Genomic DNA, 16309 nt, shown 5'->3' on the forward strand with positions numbered 1-16309 from the left:
CCTTACTGCTATGTCCACTTCCCTCCCCTGGGCATTGCTCCCTCGGCCTGGATTCACAAAGTTAATGCTTTTGGGAGCCAGGAACTAATTTCTTGGTCAAGGACACCTCCCTCCTGTCCAGTTAGGGGTCTCAGGGAGGAAATGGCAGGCGGGCAGTTTCATTCTTTCAGTTCCAGAAAATGTTTATAGCCATAACATATTTCCTCTATTAAACAAATTCTGAGGTAAGGGGAAACAGAGAGAGACAGTGAGAACATTGCAAGTCAAAAAGAATCTCAGCGCTCTTAGTTTAGGGAAGTTGGTGTTGCTCGCGCTGTGGTAGAAAAGCTGAGTATGGGAGAGAACTGTGGAGGGAAGGAAGAGAGGCAGTTTTGTCATCCCCACATCCGGTTTTGACTGGACACCATGCAGGCTGAGATCAACTTCAGAGGCAGTCAGCTGGAATCCCGTAACTTTATTTGCCCGTTTATTGTGTTGTTATTTTGTTGTTATTACTGGAAAAGGTAAGAATAGAACTATGAGAATGGCTTCCTTGAACATGCTGTCAACAAATCCCAGGATTTTTATAAACCCTATGTGAAAATCATGCTAAGAATCTGTTTTCTTCTTAGCATGTTTTTCACTTAGGTTTACAAAAGTATGTTTTGAAGAAAGCTTGAAAAGATCAGTGGAAAAAAATTCAGCATCAAATTTTCTCTGCAAATCAACTTGTCAAAAAAGACATGATTAACATCCATCCTGTAACTAGCGCATGAATGATCTTCCCTCTTTACGAATGTGTTTCAGCACAACTTTAATCTTGACGCCTTCCTCTTTCCACTCTTAACAGTGGATAGATGAAAAGGCAAGAGGAAAAACAAAGCAGCTGAAACACACCCAGACGCACACTTCAGCAGCATAGCCACGACGGTAAGCATTTTGAATTCAGCCAATTATGATCTGTGGACCACACCTCATTTACTTCATCAGTGTAGACAATAGTAAACTGACTGTAGTGAAATTTGGAACCATAGAAATATGATTCTATTTTAATACAGGCCTATCGGTTAACCCACAGACTATGCTACATATGAATAAGAGAAAATGTTTATTCTTAATTATGTAATGTAATTCCAGTGGAATTCGGTAGGTGGCATAAAAGAGCCTTTTTGTTTTGTTTTGTTTTCAACACTAAATGTGGTTAACAGTGAAATAAATCTTCAAGGAAGTGCTTGAATTTCTTATGGACTGCCAAACGGAACAGACAAGCAGGTTGTCTTGGTAAGCAACATACTATTTTATTTTGTAAAAGAAAATAATTGTATAGCTAGTTATTAAGTACAGAATTCTCAAAAATCTGTGTAAGTCCTGGGTGTTTTTCTAAGTGGGTTATATTTCTGATATGTACATAGTTACTGTGTAGTTTGTACTGGCATTTGTGTATCAGTTCTGAGTCCTAAATCAGAGAAAGTCCCCTCGCTGCTCTGGGAATAACACCTCGTGTGTGATTTGCTTACAAGAAATATTTTTGAGTTGGGAAAGAAATATTTGGGTCACACACGTCTTCTGATTTTCTTCCAGAGCAGCTGCTAGTTGTTGATTTTGACGGCATTTCTCTTCACCCCATCCAACCATTCGTATTCTCTTCGCAGTGTTAAGGAAAATGAGATATAAGTCAGTTACTCCTGGAGGTAATGCTGCTGTTCAGCGCTTCTGTTTTTGTGGGCAGGTTTGTTTCAGTTTTTTTCTCTGGGCTTTCCCACTAGCTAGTCCTTCTGTTTCTCAGACCACTAACATGGTTCTGGGGAGCTAGAAGTCAGGTGGAATTGCAGGTTTTGAAAATGTTTCCCAGGCTACACCCAATTTGGTCAAAAGACTTGAAAGCGAACGTGCTTTTATAACAAACAAAAGGCAAAGGTTCTCAAAACCACATAGAAAACAAAGCAGAACAGTTCTTGAACTGTCTCAAGTTCTTCTAACCTGCAATTAATAGCTAGTAGGGTTGTGCAGAGAAGGCCCTTAGTAAATATTTACAGGACTAAACTCAATGGGCCAGATAGATTGCATGGGTATTGTCCATTAAGACCAGTCAAAGCCTTGATATTATGCCTCCAAAATCTCCAAACGAAGACAAATTAAATGTATTGATTCATTGTATCATATAAAGTGAGGCTAAACCTATCATAATAATGAAAATTGACAGAAGCACACCTAGAGGCATTTTACACTTTCAAATTAAAGCATCCTTTACTGCTCAGCTTATTTTCTGGGTAGTAAAAGAGTTTTAAGGTTCTAAAATAGATGAGGCTCAGTCATGGTTGTTAAGACTTTGATCAAAAAATGCTTTGGTCTAGGAAACTGAGACATTGATTTTCATTGATTTAGCAAGTTTGGTACATAAAATTCAAAGATCCTGAAAATACTAAAAATCAGTTATTCCTGTGTATAACATTTGATTTCTTAATTATAGAAATAAGAATGGTTTTGTAAACTGAGTACTTGAAATTAATGACTTTAAATGAAAGGGCAAGACGGAGGTTGGGCAAATAGAAGATATGTGAGTCAATTAATTTAACTCGACATAAGACTGAAGCTATGCTTTCATTAAATGCTTGTGTTAGCGGTGGCAAATCCATATGGGTCTGCTGGAACTTGATTCTTGCCTCCTCAGTGGAAAGAATTTGTCTGAGGGGCATACGGCAGAGTGAGAGACTGAGGCAAGTTTTAGAGTCAGAGTGAGAGTGTCACGCCCAGGGCCAGGTTCCAGCCCATACTGAGGTCTGAGGGGAGTGGGTGGATGAGCAGATAGCTGAAAGAACACTCAGGGGGCCGTAGGCAGGTGAAAGGTGATTTTATTCAGCAGCAGCTCTCATCAGCAGCTTACTTACAGTAGTTCTCTCAGACTGTCCGCCTTGTCCTGGCTGCTTAGTTTGGCAGCTTCCACGCACAGCTGTGCGTCCGGCTCTCCCTTGCCCTCGGGGTCAGCACCTTACCTCTTTCTCTTGGCTGGGCATGAGCACGCCAAGCTGTGTCCTGGCTCCCCTCAGTCCGTTTACAAAGACAGACAGCGTTGACTGACTCTCTCTCTCTCTCTCTCTCTCTCTCTCTCTTTCTCTGGGTGCCAATGCACCTGTACGGTGTCAGCAGGGTAATTATACCATTTACAGACAACAGTGGCTTAGAGCCAAGGGATGAACCTTACCTATGTTATGGCGCTGGTGGTAAGCTTCTCTATGCTATGTCTACATGGCTACGATAAAAAATGAGTTACACGCCTGCACTCTAAATTCGCTGAGTTACTCTGGATGTTTACCTTAGCCTGTCCTTGTCCAAAGCACAGCCATATTCCTTACAGAGAGTTTATTAAAAAGTTTTAGATCAGGAACGAAAGGAAGTAAAGTATACTTGGAAGAGGACCAACTGGGCAACTTGAGAGATCCAAGTGCCCAGTTTAACCTTTGACTTGGGGCTTATTCGTTGGCAGGCTTCTGGAGTTTTGTGTCTCTTCCTCCCTGATTCTTCCCTTGGGATGGGCTGTCTGCATGTGTGGTGGCCTGCCAGCCCTTGGGAGGGGCTGCATGCACACTGTGTTTACTGAAGTTGTACACATGCTCACTGGAGACACTTTTCCCTTGCCAGACAAGCCTTCTTAGAGGAAGGTCACATACCCATTGAAGTCTGCCATTGTGCCTCTTGGCATGCATGCTCCAGCCTGCTTGCCCAACTCCTGAGACTTTATCAGGAGGCTGCTAACCACCAGCTTCAGGCGTGTTTTCTATCTATCAGGAGATTGACTTTCCCTGGTGCTGGCTGCAACCAATTATTATTCTAGAGAGACTGTTTTTTTTGTTTTTGTTTGTTTGTTTGTTTTTGAGAGAGTCTCGCCCTGTTGCCCAGGTTGGAGTGCAATGGCATGACCTCAGCTCACTGTAACCTCTGCCTCCTGGATTCAAGCAATTCTCCTGCCTCAGCTTCCCCAGTAGCTGGGATTACAGGCGCCTGCCACCACACCCAGCTAATTTTTGTATTTTTAGTAGAGACAGGGTTTCACCATGCTGGCCAGGCTAGTCTCGAACTCCCAACCTCAGGTGATCCGCCCGTCTCGGCCTCCCAAAGTGCTGGGATTACAGCATGAGCCACGGCCCCCGGGTTAGAGAGACTGTTTAACAACTGCCTGATCATCACCTGATGGTCGCCTGATAATCCTGGTTGGGGGGCCCTTCTCCTGTCCTGCTCATGTCTGCCTAAGTACCTGCTCTAACACTTGCGGACAGGCAGTTTTATAAATGTATATATTTTTGTGACGATGGCTGTTGTTAAGGAAAAAAGGACAACTTTCGTCTTGCTTGTGGTAGGTTCTGTGAGCCAAGCACTTGCACCCATACATGGGGTCCTGTCTGCCCCTGTCTCTCTGATCACTTTTGCATACCATGCTGATCACTGATTCCATGAACTCTGCAGTTGGCTAGGAGGTGGAAAGAGCCCTGATCTGGATTCAGGCATAGGAATAAGCAGGGAACCCCACTTGGGCCTTAAGGCCAGGCCACTTTTGTTTCGACCTATCTTGTAACAGGTAGCTCTGCTTTGAGATATTAGGCACTGCCCCAGGGTATTATTTTTATTCCCATTATTTGAGTCCATTTAAATGGCCATAACAAAGTACCAGACTGGGTGGCTTATAAACAACAGACATTTGTTTCTCACAGTTCTTTAGGGTAGAAGTCTGAGATCAGGATGGTAGTGTTGTTGGGTTCAGGCGAGGGCCCTCTTCTGGTTTGCAGATGCCTCCTCCTTATATTTTCACATGGCAGAAAGACAGCCAGAGAGCTCTCTGGGGTCCTTTTTATAAGGGTACTATAAAGGCTCTGTTCCTATGACCTAATTACTTCCCAATTTTCTCCTGCTAATACCATCACATTGGGGGTTAGGATTGCAACATAAGAATTTCACAGGGCACAAACACTGAAGCTATAACATCCATTGAAGTATTGCTCCTTGTGTGAGCAGCTCTTTCAGGAAGCTGGAGAGGAAGAATTGGGAAATTTCTGGGTCTTTCAGCCAAATACAATCAATGTCATAAAAACACCACCTTGACTTTTAACATGAACGTTAATGTCTGCATCATCTTCCTTGCTCAGTGTCTTCATGAACACTAATGGGGGTATCAGGCCCTTTTCCATGTTAGAAGAAATCAGGATAACAAAGGCATATTGGGCACCTCTACAAAAGGGTAAATCCAAGGAAGGCTCAAAAAACCCAGATAAGTTTGCATGTCTAAATTGGGGAACTTTTGTAACTGAAGGTTGTTTCTAGAAGCTGAATTATTTAGGTTCTCTGTGCTCATTGAGATATGGAAGGGGATATATGAAGAGGAATTTGGTGCTTTGCTGATACTGATGGCCTGCTTGTCTAATGGTTCTAGGGGATTTTGAATACGTTCCTTGTGAGAACTGGGTAGCTGTGTAATCGCAGCTGAAAGGGTCTCTGGAGGTGAGTAGTGCACACTCTAGAGTTCATCCCAACACAGCTCCCTCTGTTCTCATATGCCACTGGAATGCTGACCACGAAATAGTGTCTGAGCTAGAGCAGTTTGAATACTGGTACAATAGGCATAACCTAGAACAATACCTGTCACTGCATAGAGAATAAATACGTATTTGATGAATGAATGAAAAAAAGTATTCTGAATAAGAGAGAGGAGGAAACAACTCCCTTTCTCAAAACCTCCCAGTGTTCGCCACCCTCTCGTCATTTTTGGGGTAGAATCCCAACTCCTCACAATGATCAACAAAGCCTGAGTGATCTTGGCCCTAACTCCTCTCATCTTCCCTAACTCCATGCTAACATTGAACTTCCCATTCCTTCTCAGACAAGCCAAGCTAAATTCCATCTCAGGTCCTTTATACTTGCCTTTTCTTTTGCCAGAAATGCCATAGGTTACCCAGACCTTCCCATAGGTTACTCATTCACTTCATTCTGATTTCTACTCTAGTGTCATCATCTCAAAAAGGCCTTCTCTAACTCATTACTCAAAAATAGCCATCCCCAAGCACTGTCTTATACCTACAATTTACCCTGATTTATTTTTCTCTGTAGAACTTATCACTACAGGAACTTGAGTTTAATCATTTGTTTATTTTCTGTCTCCCCACTAGACAAAAACTCCTTGAGAATTCAGACTATATCTTGTTCACTGCTCTATCTCCAGTTCTTAAAACATGGCCAGTAGGTGATCAATAAATACTGGTTGAATACATAAATGGATGAATAAATGGATCTTCTGAGAGACCTTTTATTATGATCTAATTACGTTTTGAATAAGACCAAAGTTAGACCCAAACCGTGTATAGGTCATAAAGGGTAATAGAAAAGCTGTCCCAATACCACCATTTGGGACACCTCTTGAGAAAGTCATGGGGAGACACATGTCGAAGAGTGAAAGTACACCAGTCGAGTCTTAGCTAGAGTTCTAAATAATTTTGGGAAGCTTGGGGCCTGAGAACTTTCTATGAACCCACCTGTATTAGTTTCCTGAGGCTGCTGTAACAGATGATCACAAATGTGGTGGCTTTGCCCTCAACGTTCTGGAGAGCAGAAGTCGAAACTCAAGGCATCAGCAGGGCTGCCCTCACTCCAGAGCCTCCTCTAGCTTCTGGCGGCTGTTGCTGTTCCTTGCCTTGTAGCTGCTGCACTCCAGTCTCTGCCCCCACTGTCACGAGGCCTTCTCCCCTGTTTCTTAGTCGTCTCTTCTCTTGTCCCTCTGCCTTTCTCTTAGAAGAGCACTTGTCATTGGAATTATGGACCACCTGGATAATTTGGGATGATCTCCTCATCTCAAGATCCTTAACTTTATTATCTCTGTAAAGACCCCTTTTCTAAGGAAGGTAACGTTCATGGTTTCTGGGGATTAGGACATGGTTAAGGTGTAGACATATCTTTTGGTGAGCCACCATTCAATCTATTACACCATCCATATTAAAACTTATTTGATTAGAGCTGGCATCATTATTTACCAATATATATACTTCTCTAGTTTTAGGCTGTGTAATCCAAAAGAATGTATCCTCCATTTTATGAGTCTCTAATAAAAAAAAAAAGTTTAATATCAGCCATGACTAATTTCATGTATTTTAAAAATGTATGTAATGTATTTCATCATTTCATGTATTTTTTTTCTCTAGAATCTGTATCTGTATCAAGATGATCTGAAGAACAGATTCTACCTTTAGGAATGTCTAGTGTTCCAGAATGACTAGCATCTTCCATTTTGCCATTATCTTTATGTTAACACTTCAGATCAGAATACAATTATCTGAAGAAAGTGAATTTTTAGTTGATAGGTCAAAAAACAGTCTCATCCACGTTCCTAAAGACCTATCCCAGAAAACAACAATCTTAAATATATCACAAAATTATATATCTGAGCTTTGGACTTCTGACATCTTATCACTGTCAAAGCTGAGGATTTTGATAATTTCTCATAATAGACTCCAGTATCTTGATATCAGTGTTTTCAAATTCAACCAGGAATTGGAATACTTGGATTTGTCCCACAACAAGTTGGCGAAAATTTCTTGCCACCCTACTGTGAACCTCAAGCACTTGGACCTGTCCTTTAATGCATTTGATGCCCTGCCTATATGCAAAGAGTTTGGCAATATGTCTCAACTAAAATTTCTGGGGTTGAGCACTACACACTTAGAAAAATCTACTGTGCTGCCAATTGCTCATTTGAATATCAGCAAGGTCTTGCTGGTCTTAGGAGAGCATTATGGGGACAAAGAAGACCCTGAGGGCCTTCAAAACTTTAACACTGAGAGTCTGCACATTGTGTTCCCAACAAGCAAAGAATTCAATTTTATTTTGGATGTGTCAGTCAGGACTGTAGCAAATCTGGAACTATCTAATATCAAATGTGTGCTAGAAGATAACGAATGTTCTTACTTCCTAAATATTCTGGCAAAACTTCAAACAAATCCAAAGTTATCAAGTCTTACTTTAAACAACATTGAAACAACTTGGAATTCTTTCATTAGGATCCTCCAGCTGGTTTGGCATACAACCGTATGGTATTTCTCAATTTCAAACGTGAAGCTACAGGGTCAACTGGACTTCAGAGATTTTGATTATTCTGGCACTTCCCTGAAGGCCTTGTCTGTACACCAAGTCGTCAGCGATGTGTTCAATTTTCCACAAAGGGATATCTATAGAATCTTTTCAAATATGAACATCAAAAATTTCACAGTGTCTGGTACACGCATGATCCACATGGTTTGCCCATCCAAAATCAGCCCGTTCCTGCATTTGGATTTTTCCAATAATCTCTTAACAGACACGGTTTTTGAAAATTGTGGGCACCTTACTGAGTTGGAGACACTTATTTTACAAATGAATCAATTAAAAGAACTTTCAAAAATAGCTGAAATGACTACACGGATGAAGTCTCTGCAACAATTGGATATTAGCCAGAATTCTGTAAGCTATGATGAAAAGAAAGGAGATTGCTCTTGGACTAAAAGTTTATTAAGTTTAAATATGTCTTCAAATATACTTACTGACACTATTTTCAAATGTTTACCTCCCAGGATCAAGGTACTTGATCTTCACAGCAATAAAATAAAGAGCATTCCTAAACAAGTCATAAAACTGGAAGCTTTGCAAGAACTCAATGTTGCTTTCAATTCTTTAACTGACCTTCCTGGATGTGGCAGCTTTAGCAGCCTTTCTGTACTGATCATTGATCACAATTCAGTTTCCCACCCATCAGCTGATTTCTTCCAGAGCTGCCAGAAGATGAGGTCAATAAAAGCAGGAAACAATCCATTCCAGTGTACCTGTGAGCTAAGAGAATTTGTCAAAAATATAGAGCAAGTATCAAGTGAAGTGGTAGAGGGCTGGCCTGATTCTTATAAGTGTGACTACCCAGAAAGTTATAGAGGAACCCCACTAAAGGACTTTCACATGTCTGAATTATCCTGCAACATAACTCTGCTGATCGTCACCATCGGTGCCACCATGCTGGTGTTGGCTGTGACTGTGACCTTCCTCTGCATCTACTTGGATCTGCCCTGGTATCTCAGGATGGTGTGCCAGTGGACCCAGACCCGGCGCAGGGCCAGGAATGTACCCTTAGAAGAACTCCAAAGAAATCTCCAGTTTCATGCATTTATTTCATATAGTGGGCACGATTCTTTCTGGGTGAAGAATGAATTATTACCAAACCTAGAGAAAGAAGGTATGCAGATTTGCCTTCATGAGAGAAACTTTGTTCCTGGCAAGAGCATTGTGGAAAATATCATCAACTGCATTGAGAAGAGTTACAAGTCCATCTTTGTTTTGTCTCCCAACTTTGTCCAGAGTGAGTGGTGCCATTATGAACTCTACTTTGCCCATCACAATCTCTTTCATGAAGGATCTAATAACCTAATCCTGATCTTGCTGGAACCCATTCCGCAGTACTCCATTCCTAGCAGCTATCACAAGCTCAAAAATCTCATGGCCAGGAGGACTTATTTGGAATGGCCCAAGGAAAAGAGCAAACATGGGCTTTTTTGGGCTAACCTAAGGGCAGCCATTAATATTAAGCTGACAGAGCAAGCAAAAAAATAGATTACACATCAAGCGAAAAATATTCCTCCTGTTGATGTTGCTGCTTTTGGAAGTTCCAACAATGACTTTATTTTGCATCAACACAAATGCAAACACAATTGTGAGTGTATGATGTAGGTAAAAATATGTACTTTCGGGCCCCAGTTCACCATTTATATGTGGTATTAAAAATTAACGAATGATATAACTTTGATTTAAGCAGTTGATTTCTGACACATAAGGCATCCACTTGTTTCTTTGCTATAACTGAGTTCTGAGTTTATCATGAAGTCAAGGGAAGCATCTGTTTCTCTTCAGTGATGTGTGTTCCGGGGTATCATGGTCAATATTGGAAAACGCCATGACTTTTATGAGTATAGCTGGGTTTGTATAGCAGATTTCTATAGCTTTTGATGCTTTCCTCAGTTCCATGGTGCATTCAACTCAACCTATTGATGGCTGCTCACTGATAATGCTGGAGACACTATGCCTGAAGGTTCCCTCCCAACCCCCGACCATGATGCCCACACAAAGGGCGGTTCAGAAGAGCTGGAAGTTGTCCTTGGAAACAGCCCTCAACCAATGTCAGAAAGAGCTGGGGGATAAATACCCCAACTTTCTCACCCATTTTTTAAGATAAATCTTGGGTATAACTTGCACTCTCCCTGAGTTCCCCAGTAAGATAAAATTCTGGTTGTCCACTGTCTTGATAAAGTATTCTCGATTGGCTTCCTTCCCATTTTTTTCTCACTTACTTATTCCTCTATGTGTATTCCATGGGATCACCTCTGTGATAAACTACTTGCCACTGAATATTTGTCTCAGGGTCTGCTTATGAGGGAGCCCATACCAAGAAAGTGTTCCACCTCAGTCCAAATGGAAATTCTGAGTCTGGTTTTCTGTGGCTGGAGATCTCACTGAGATTCTGGTTGTATGAACTAACATGCACAAGAGCCTTTGGTCTTTTGATTAGAAGGAAGAATATAGTTGATATATAGTGCCTCTATATATAGCATCTGTCTCTTTGGGGAACTATTAAAGTTGAGCATGAGCAGATGGGGCAGTGTAAGGAATGGATATATCTGATGTTTTCATACCCATCAAACATCCTGTCAGTCTACCTTTTTACTCCAGGAGCCAGCTCTGGGCTGGTGTAGTCATGACAAGAACGTTGTCATGACAAAAACCTTGTCATGACTACACCATATATGTTTCACTTTATGCCCCCCATGACTTCACTGATACCACTGCATGGGATGCTTGCAGAAGCCTGTTCAACCATTCTGATACATGCATAAACCTGGAAGCACCAGGAATATCACTATGGGATGGGACGCATTATATACATGCTCCTTTCTTCTATTCTTGGGTTGAAAAATGAGGTATAATCAATACCTTTCCTCAAACAATCCCCAGTGGCTTTGTGGTTTACTTCCCCACAGGGTAACCAGCTCAGTAACTTGCTTTTGCATTGACTTTCCATTTTTCCTTGGTCACTCTTCCCATTCCCCTCACTCTTGAGCCCTGAGATTACTTCTCCAAACAAGCAACCTTCCCTTAACTCAAGGAGTCTAGAAAAAAAATAAAATAAAATAGAAAATAAAATAAAATAAAACAAAATAAAATAAAATAAAAAACAACAAACAACAAAAAGCCTACAAATGACCAGCACACAAAACTGTTATCCCAGTCTCTACTTTTTTGAGTGGGAAGGAGCCCAAATAACACATACATATACTATTAGCTTCTTGGCCTAAAGAACTTGCAGTCAATCAGGGAACACTGCACATATCCAAATAACTAAAATAAAATCAATGAAACAAAGCTATAAAATGGAAGTTCAGAGGTTGCTTAAATTTAGTGGAAAAAAAAATCTTCTTAGAAATGACGGGTTTTTTTTGTTTTGTTTTGTTTTTTTCCATTAGGTCTTGAAGGAAGACTTTAACTTTGAATTTTTCAATGTGTAATGATGAAGAATGAAAAGGCCATTCTAAACAGAAAGATAAAGAGAGCAAAGGCAGGAATACCTGGGCCTATTCTTGAACTGGTGTCCCAGTTTGACTGGACCATGAGGTTCATGAAAAACAACAGTAGGATAGGAGTGTGGAAAATTATATTAAGACTATATTGTCAAAGATCTTGAAAGTCAAACCATGGAGTTAGAGCTTGGGGATACGGGAAAGTCATTATTTAAACTTCTTTGAAGCATAATAGTGGGAGGCAAATTCAAACCATGAAATGTATGCTAAAAATAGGAAAACTATTGTTCTGTAACAGAATTGCAAAAATCGTAAGAACTGGATTTTCCCATTTTCTCTAGGATGATTGCACTTTCTGTATTGAACTTCAAGATTTCATAACCAAGTTTCAACTTCTCAGCAAGCAGTTGTGTATTCATTTTCAAGGTCTATTTTAACAGTCTATTTTAACAAGCTGGGTGTTGTTAAACTGAAATTTATTCCCATAGTTCTGGAGGCTGAAAGTCCAAAATCAAGGTGTTGGCAGGATTGGCTCCTTTTGAGAGGAGAGAGGAAAGGATCCATTTCTACTGGGGACAACCCAGTCTCTTTTCTTAACTCAGAGATGGTTGTCTGCTCTCTGTCTCTTCACATCGTCTTCCCTCTATGCCTGTCTGTCTGTCTCTGTGTCCACAATTCCTTTTTTTTTTTTTTTAATAAGGACACCAAGTACATTGGATTAGGGCCCACTCTAATGACCTCATTTTAACTAAGTACATCTCCCAACAACCTTATTTCCAAAGAAGGTCTAATTCTGAGATTCTGGGGTTCAGGACTTCAACATATGAATTTTTGGAGACACAATTCAACTTGTTACACCCTGTAAATCCAGAAAAGAATTCCCTGAAAGGAACATAAAGTCACTTAGAATTTATTTAACAAATTCAAAATTTTTAGGCTTTAGATCAGTCCTATACATAAATAGCTGATCTCATAAGTGGTTTTAAGGACGCTGGAGGGAGGTTGAAATTGTATTGGTGGAGTCTTCTGCCAAAGCATTCAAAGTTGGAAGATGAAGAATTCAGGACAAAGTATAGATAAATATCAACAATAATAAGAGCGATTTCACAGATAAATGAGAGGAAGTATTACAGAATGGGTAAATATGCAAGCCCTGAATCAAGTCTGGGTTTCAATTCTAGCTCCATCATGTATTTGCGGATGATCTTGGATAAGTTACTTAAACGTTCTGAGCATAGATTTCATTATTTGTAAAATATAGTCTTAGAGTATGTAGCTAAGACCTTTAGATTTCCAGCTATAAATTAAAAGACTGGTCAAATATGTCCGCCAAACTACAGTTTTCACATAATGACCTTTCCAAGTGGTACTGTTGAAGCCCTTTCCCTAGAACCTAGGTCAGAGGGAGCACACCGCACCCATCCTTCTTGAGGATAAATGAAACTTGTAATATACGAAAACCTCTCCAAAATCCTCTTGTAATGTATAACTCTTCTCAGTCTCCAATCCCCTTCATTGGCTAGAGATGGATAGTTAGCAAAGGTCACAAAACCAGTTATCTAGTCTCACACCTCACTTGGGGGACCTCCACCAAAATTGAGACTAACCTAGTTCCATTTTATCAGCCTGCTATACTAGCAAGACTGCAGTGGGATGGGCATTTCATATGGCAATAATAGGAGGGCAAAGTAATTTGGATATATATATATCATTTGAAAATACTCATGCTATTTGATCTGTCAGTTCTACTTTTAGGAATGTATCCTAAGAAAATAAGTTTAAATGTGAACAAATATTTATTTGTAAGTATGTTCACTGTAGGGTCATTAGCAACCATGGAAAATTTGAGACACTCCAAATTTCTAACGATGGAGGAATGTGTTTAATGACATATTGCACAACCGTTTAATATAATGTATAAGATTAAGATGGTAATTTTTATGTTATGTCATTTTCACTACAAATTTTAAAAAAAGGTATAGGGCCTGGTGTGGTGGCTCAGTTTCTGTAATCCCAGCAACTCAAGAGACTAAGGCAGGAGGATTGCTTGAGCCCAGGAGTTCGAGGCTGCGGTGACCTAGGCTTATGTTACAACATAAATAAAAAGCATAGGATACAAAAGTATATGTACACTATGATTTCAACTAGGTTAAAATATGCATAGAAAATGATCTAGATGAAATATAAAAAAATTATCACTGCTTGCCTACAACTGGTGTTTGTTTTTGTTTTTATACTTTTCGGCGCCTAAAAAATTTACAACAAACAAATAAGGAAATGGGGCTTAGGAGACCAAAAATAGGTCTCTCCCAGTGGAACAGTAGAGAATAAAGGTTATAAAGCTGGGCTTTGTAAACTGGCATGCTGGGATTAAATCCTGGCTCAATTTCTCTGTAGAAGAGAAAAGAGAGGGCACAAATCCTCTGTCCATAGATAAATTCCTTAACTCTTCCTAACCTCCTTTTTCTCATCTGTAAAATGGGCATAATACTGGTACCTCTCTCATACAGTTGTTTTAGAAATCAGTGGTACAATGTATGTAATTGACTTATCTTAGGGTTGTGGCTATTTACTCTAGAGGTGGCAGACACAGTGGGGAGGAGGAGCTCTCGGATCTCCGCCTGAATTTGGCTTCTTCCACCTTCTTCTAGTGACTTTGGGTGGTTATGTACTCCTTCTCTGCTTTATTATTGTGGAGATATAAAATGAGAGTAATGAAAATACTTGTCTCATACTATTGTTATAAGGATTAAATGAGTTAATACAGATAATGTCTATAGAACAGTTCCTGGCATTAAGCAAAAGCTCAATAATGTTAGTTATTTTTATGTCATTATCATCATTCTTCTTGTCCTTATTATCTTATACCACCAAATATGGAACTGGAGCTGAGGTGCTGATTTTGTTTCATCTAGATTATCCTGGGCTTTCTAAGATGAAATAAAATCAGAAAAGAGACAAAAGTTACAGAAAAACTGGGAACAGCTCCATGTTACACAAGCAAATGAACAAATGAGGCAAACAAAACAACTAAAAATGGCAAATGGGGAAATAAGAAATTGGGAAGTAAACTGTTAGCAAATATCAGATATAAAATTCATATATATCAAGAACTAATAGAGTGAAATAGAAAAGCACTAAGATCTCCATTGATATGTGGGCAATAAGCATGGTCAGCTCAAAACAGGATCCAGTTAGAAAACAAACTTATGAAAAATTTCAACATCATTAATGCAGCCCAAGTGTCCCCAAGGTTTCTCATTTTTTGAGTTACCACTTCCTTTTCATTTTAAGTAAAATGACTCAAGTCCCCAACCCTTATGGTTACAGGAAAACAGTTCCTCCTGAGGATTTCAGAGAAGAGCTGGACTTCCTGGCTGACTCTCACATTCTCTCCTTCTGAACTGCTTCTTCTGGTAGCTCCCTGTCACTTTGGACCAGTTCGTACTGCCTTCCTTGACTGTTCTGGAACTGTGTGATGGACTTCATCCTACTAGGACCCAGTCGCTTCTTGAATTCCCCGAATAAACACCCACCCGTGTGAATGACAAGCCTTAATAAAAATTCATTATCAAAGTTAATCAATAAGGTCCCAAACAAGATTGAGAGCCAGCGGACAGAAGTACCACCAATAATGATATAGTCACAGGCAGACCTATGAGGAGGTTCATCTTTCCTTTAAGACAACTTGAAGTTACAGATATTTCTTAGAACTTAAAAAGTTTGATAGCCCCTTACCCAAAGAAATAGAAATGTTGGAAAATATGTTAAAGAAATTTCTATGAAATTAGAACAAAATGACTAATTGCCAATGCAAGAGAAAAAATAAGTTAAAGCCTAAGTCTGGGAAGTCCACATCCATCTGATAGGTATTCTAGAATCAGAAAAAGAGATGAGGTGAAGACATTATAAAAAAATAAATAAATAAGACAGAGAAATCCCACTGAAGGACATGAATCTCTCCTAAAAGTACCCAGCAAAACGAACAGTTCAAAGACCCAAACCAAGGCACTTTCTCTTGAAATTTTAGACCATCGGGGACAACAATAGTAAAAGCTTCCAGAGAGAGAGAAAGAAAAAAGAAAGCAGGTTACATACAAAGAATCAGAAATCAGAATGGCCATGCATCTCTCAGTACAATGCTAGAAGCTAGAAGATAATAGAACAATACCTTCAAAATTATATAGAAAAATCATTTGCAACTTGTAACTTTATATTCAGTCAAACAATCAATCAAATATGAGGCAGTCAAATTCTGCCTCCAAATTAACCATCAATGCATTTTCGGGAGACTACTGGATGATGAGTTCCACTACAACAGATGAAAATCAAGAAAGAAGATGCTGTGCATTCCAAGAAACAAGGGATCTAATGCAGCGGAGAGGAGCAATGGCTTTCCAGGGGAGCAGCAACTCGAAGTCAGAGGATGTCAGTTCTGCAGAAATCCAATGCACACTGGAACAAAATGACAGACAGTAATTTGAGAGAGGTGATTGTTTATTTGATAGATTTCATTATATTTCATTTTTTGACTTGAGAGCTGTTTGGGAATGTGAGGAAAATTATCATAGACACATTGAAAACTAACGAAACAAAATACAAGGCAATTATTAACTACAAGAAAACTGAAAAGTATAATCATAGATTGTAATCGTAGTGTATTATGTAGCTTTTAGTGAGGCCCAATATTACGTAGGTCATAATAATGTAAACACTGAACATTAATTTAACCAAAAGTAAGAGTTCATATCTAAATCTCTGCC

The 16309-nt window shown here is 39.7% G+C and overlaps 1 protein-coding gene across 4 annotated transcripts; it reads left to right on the top strand.

The window, feature by feature from the left end:
• Positions 1-225: 225 nt before the first annotated feature.
• On the top strand, positions 226-14374 carry TLR1 (toll like receptor 1). Of its 4 annotated transcripts, XM_050792061.1 has the most exons (4): positions 946-1260; positions 5118-5209; positions 5402-5469; positions 7161-14374. In XM_050792061.1, exon 4 carries the CDS (start codon positions 7228-7230, stop codon positions 9586-9588), a length of 2361 nt encoding a protein of 786 aa, XP_050648018.1. In that variant the 5' UTR covers positions 946-1260; positions 5118-5209; positions 5402-5469; positions 7161-7227; the 3' UTR covers positions 9589-14374. The 4 variants fall into 4 exon arrangements, with proteins under 4 accessions (XP_050648020.1, XP_050648018.1, XP_050648017.1 ...); XM_050792060.1 differs by lacking the exon at positions 5402-5469; XM_050792063.1 differs by lacking the exons at positions 946-1260; positions 5118-5209; positions 5402-5469 and adding an exon at positions 226-909.
• The last annotated feature ends 1935 nt before the right edge of the window (positions 14375-16309 follow it).

The sequence above is a fragment of the Macaca thibetana genome, chromosome 5 (assembly GCF_024542745.1).
Source record: "Macaca thibetana thibetana isolate TM-01 chromosome 5, ASM2454274v1, whole genome shotgun sequence".
Lineage (NCBI taxonomy): Eukaryota > Metazoa > Chordata > Mammalia > Primates > Cercopithecidae > Macaca > Macaca thibetana.

What these genes read in the sequence shown, in the direction of transcription:
- TLR1 (XM_050792063.1), top strand. Translation starts at nt 7,228, where the DNA reads ATGACTAGCATCTTCCATTTTGCCATTATCTTTATGTTAACACTTCAG.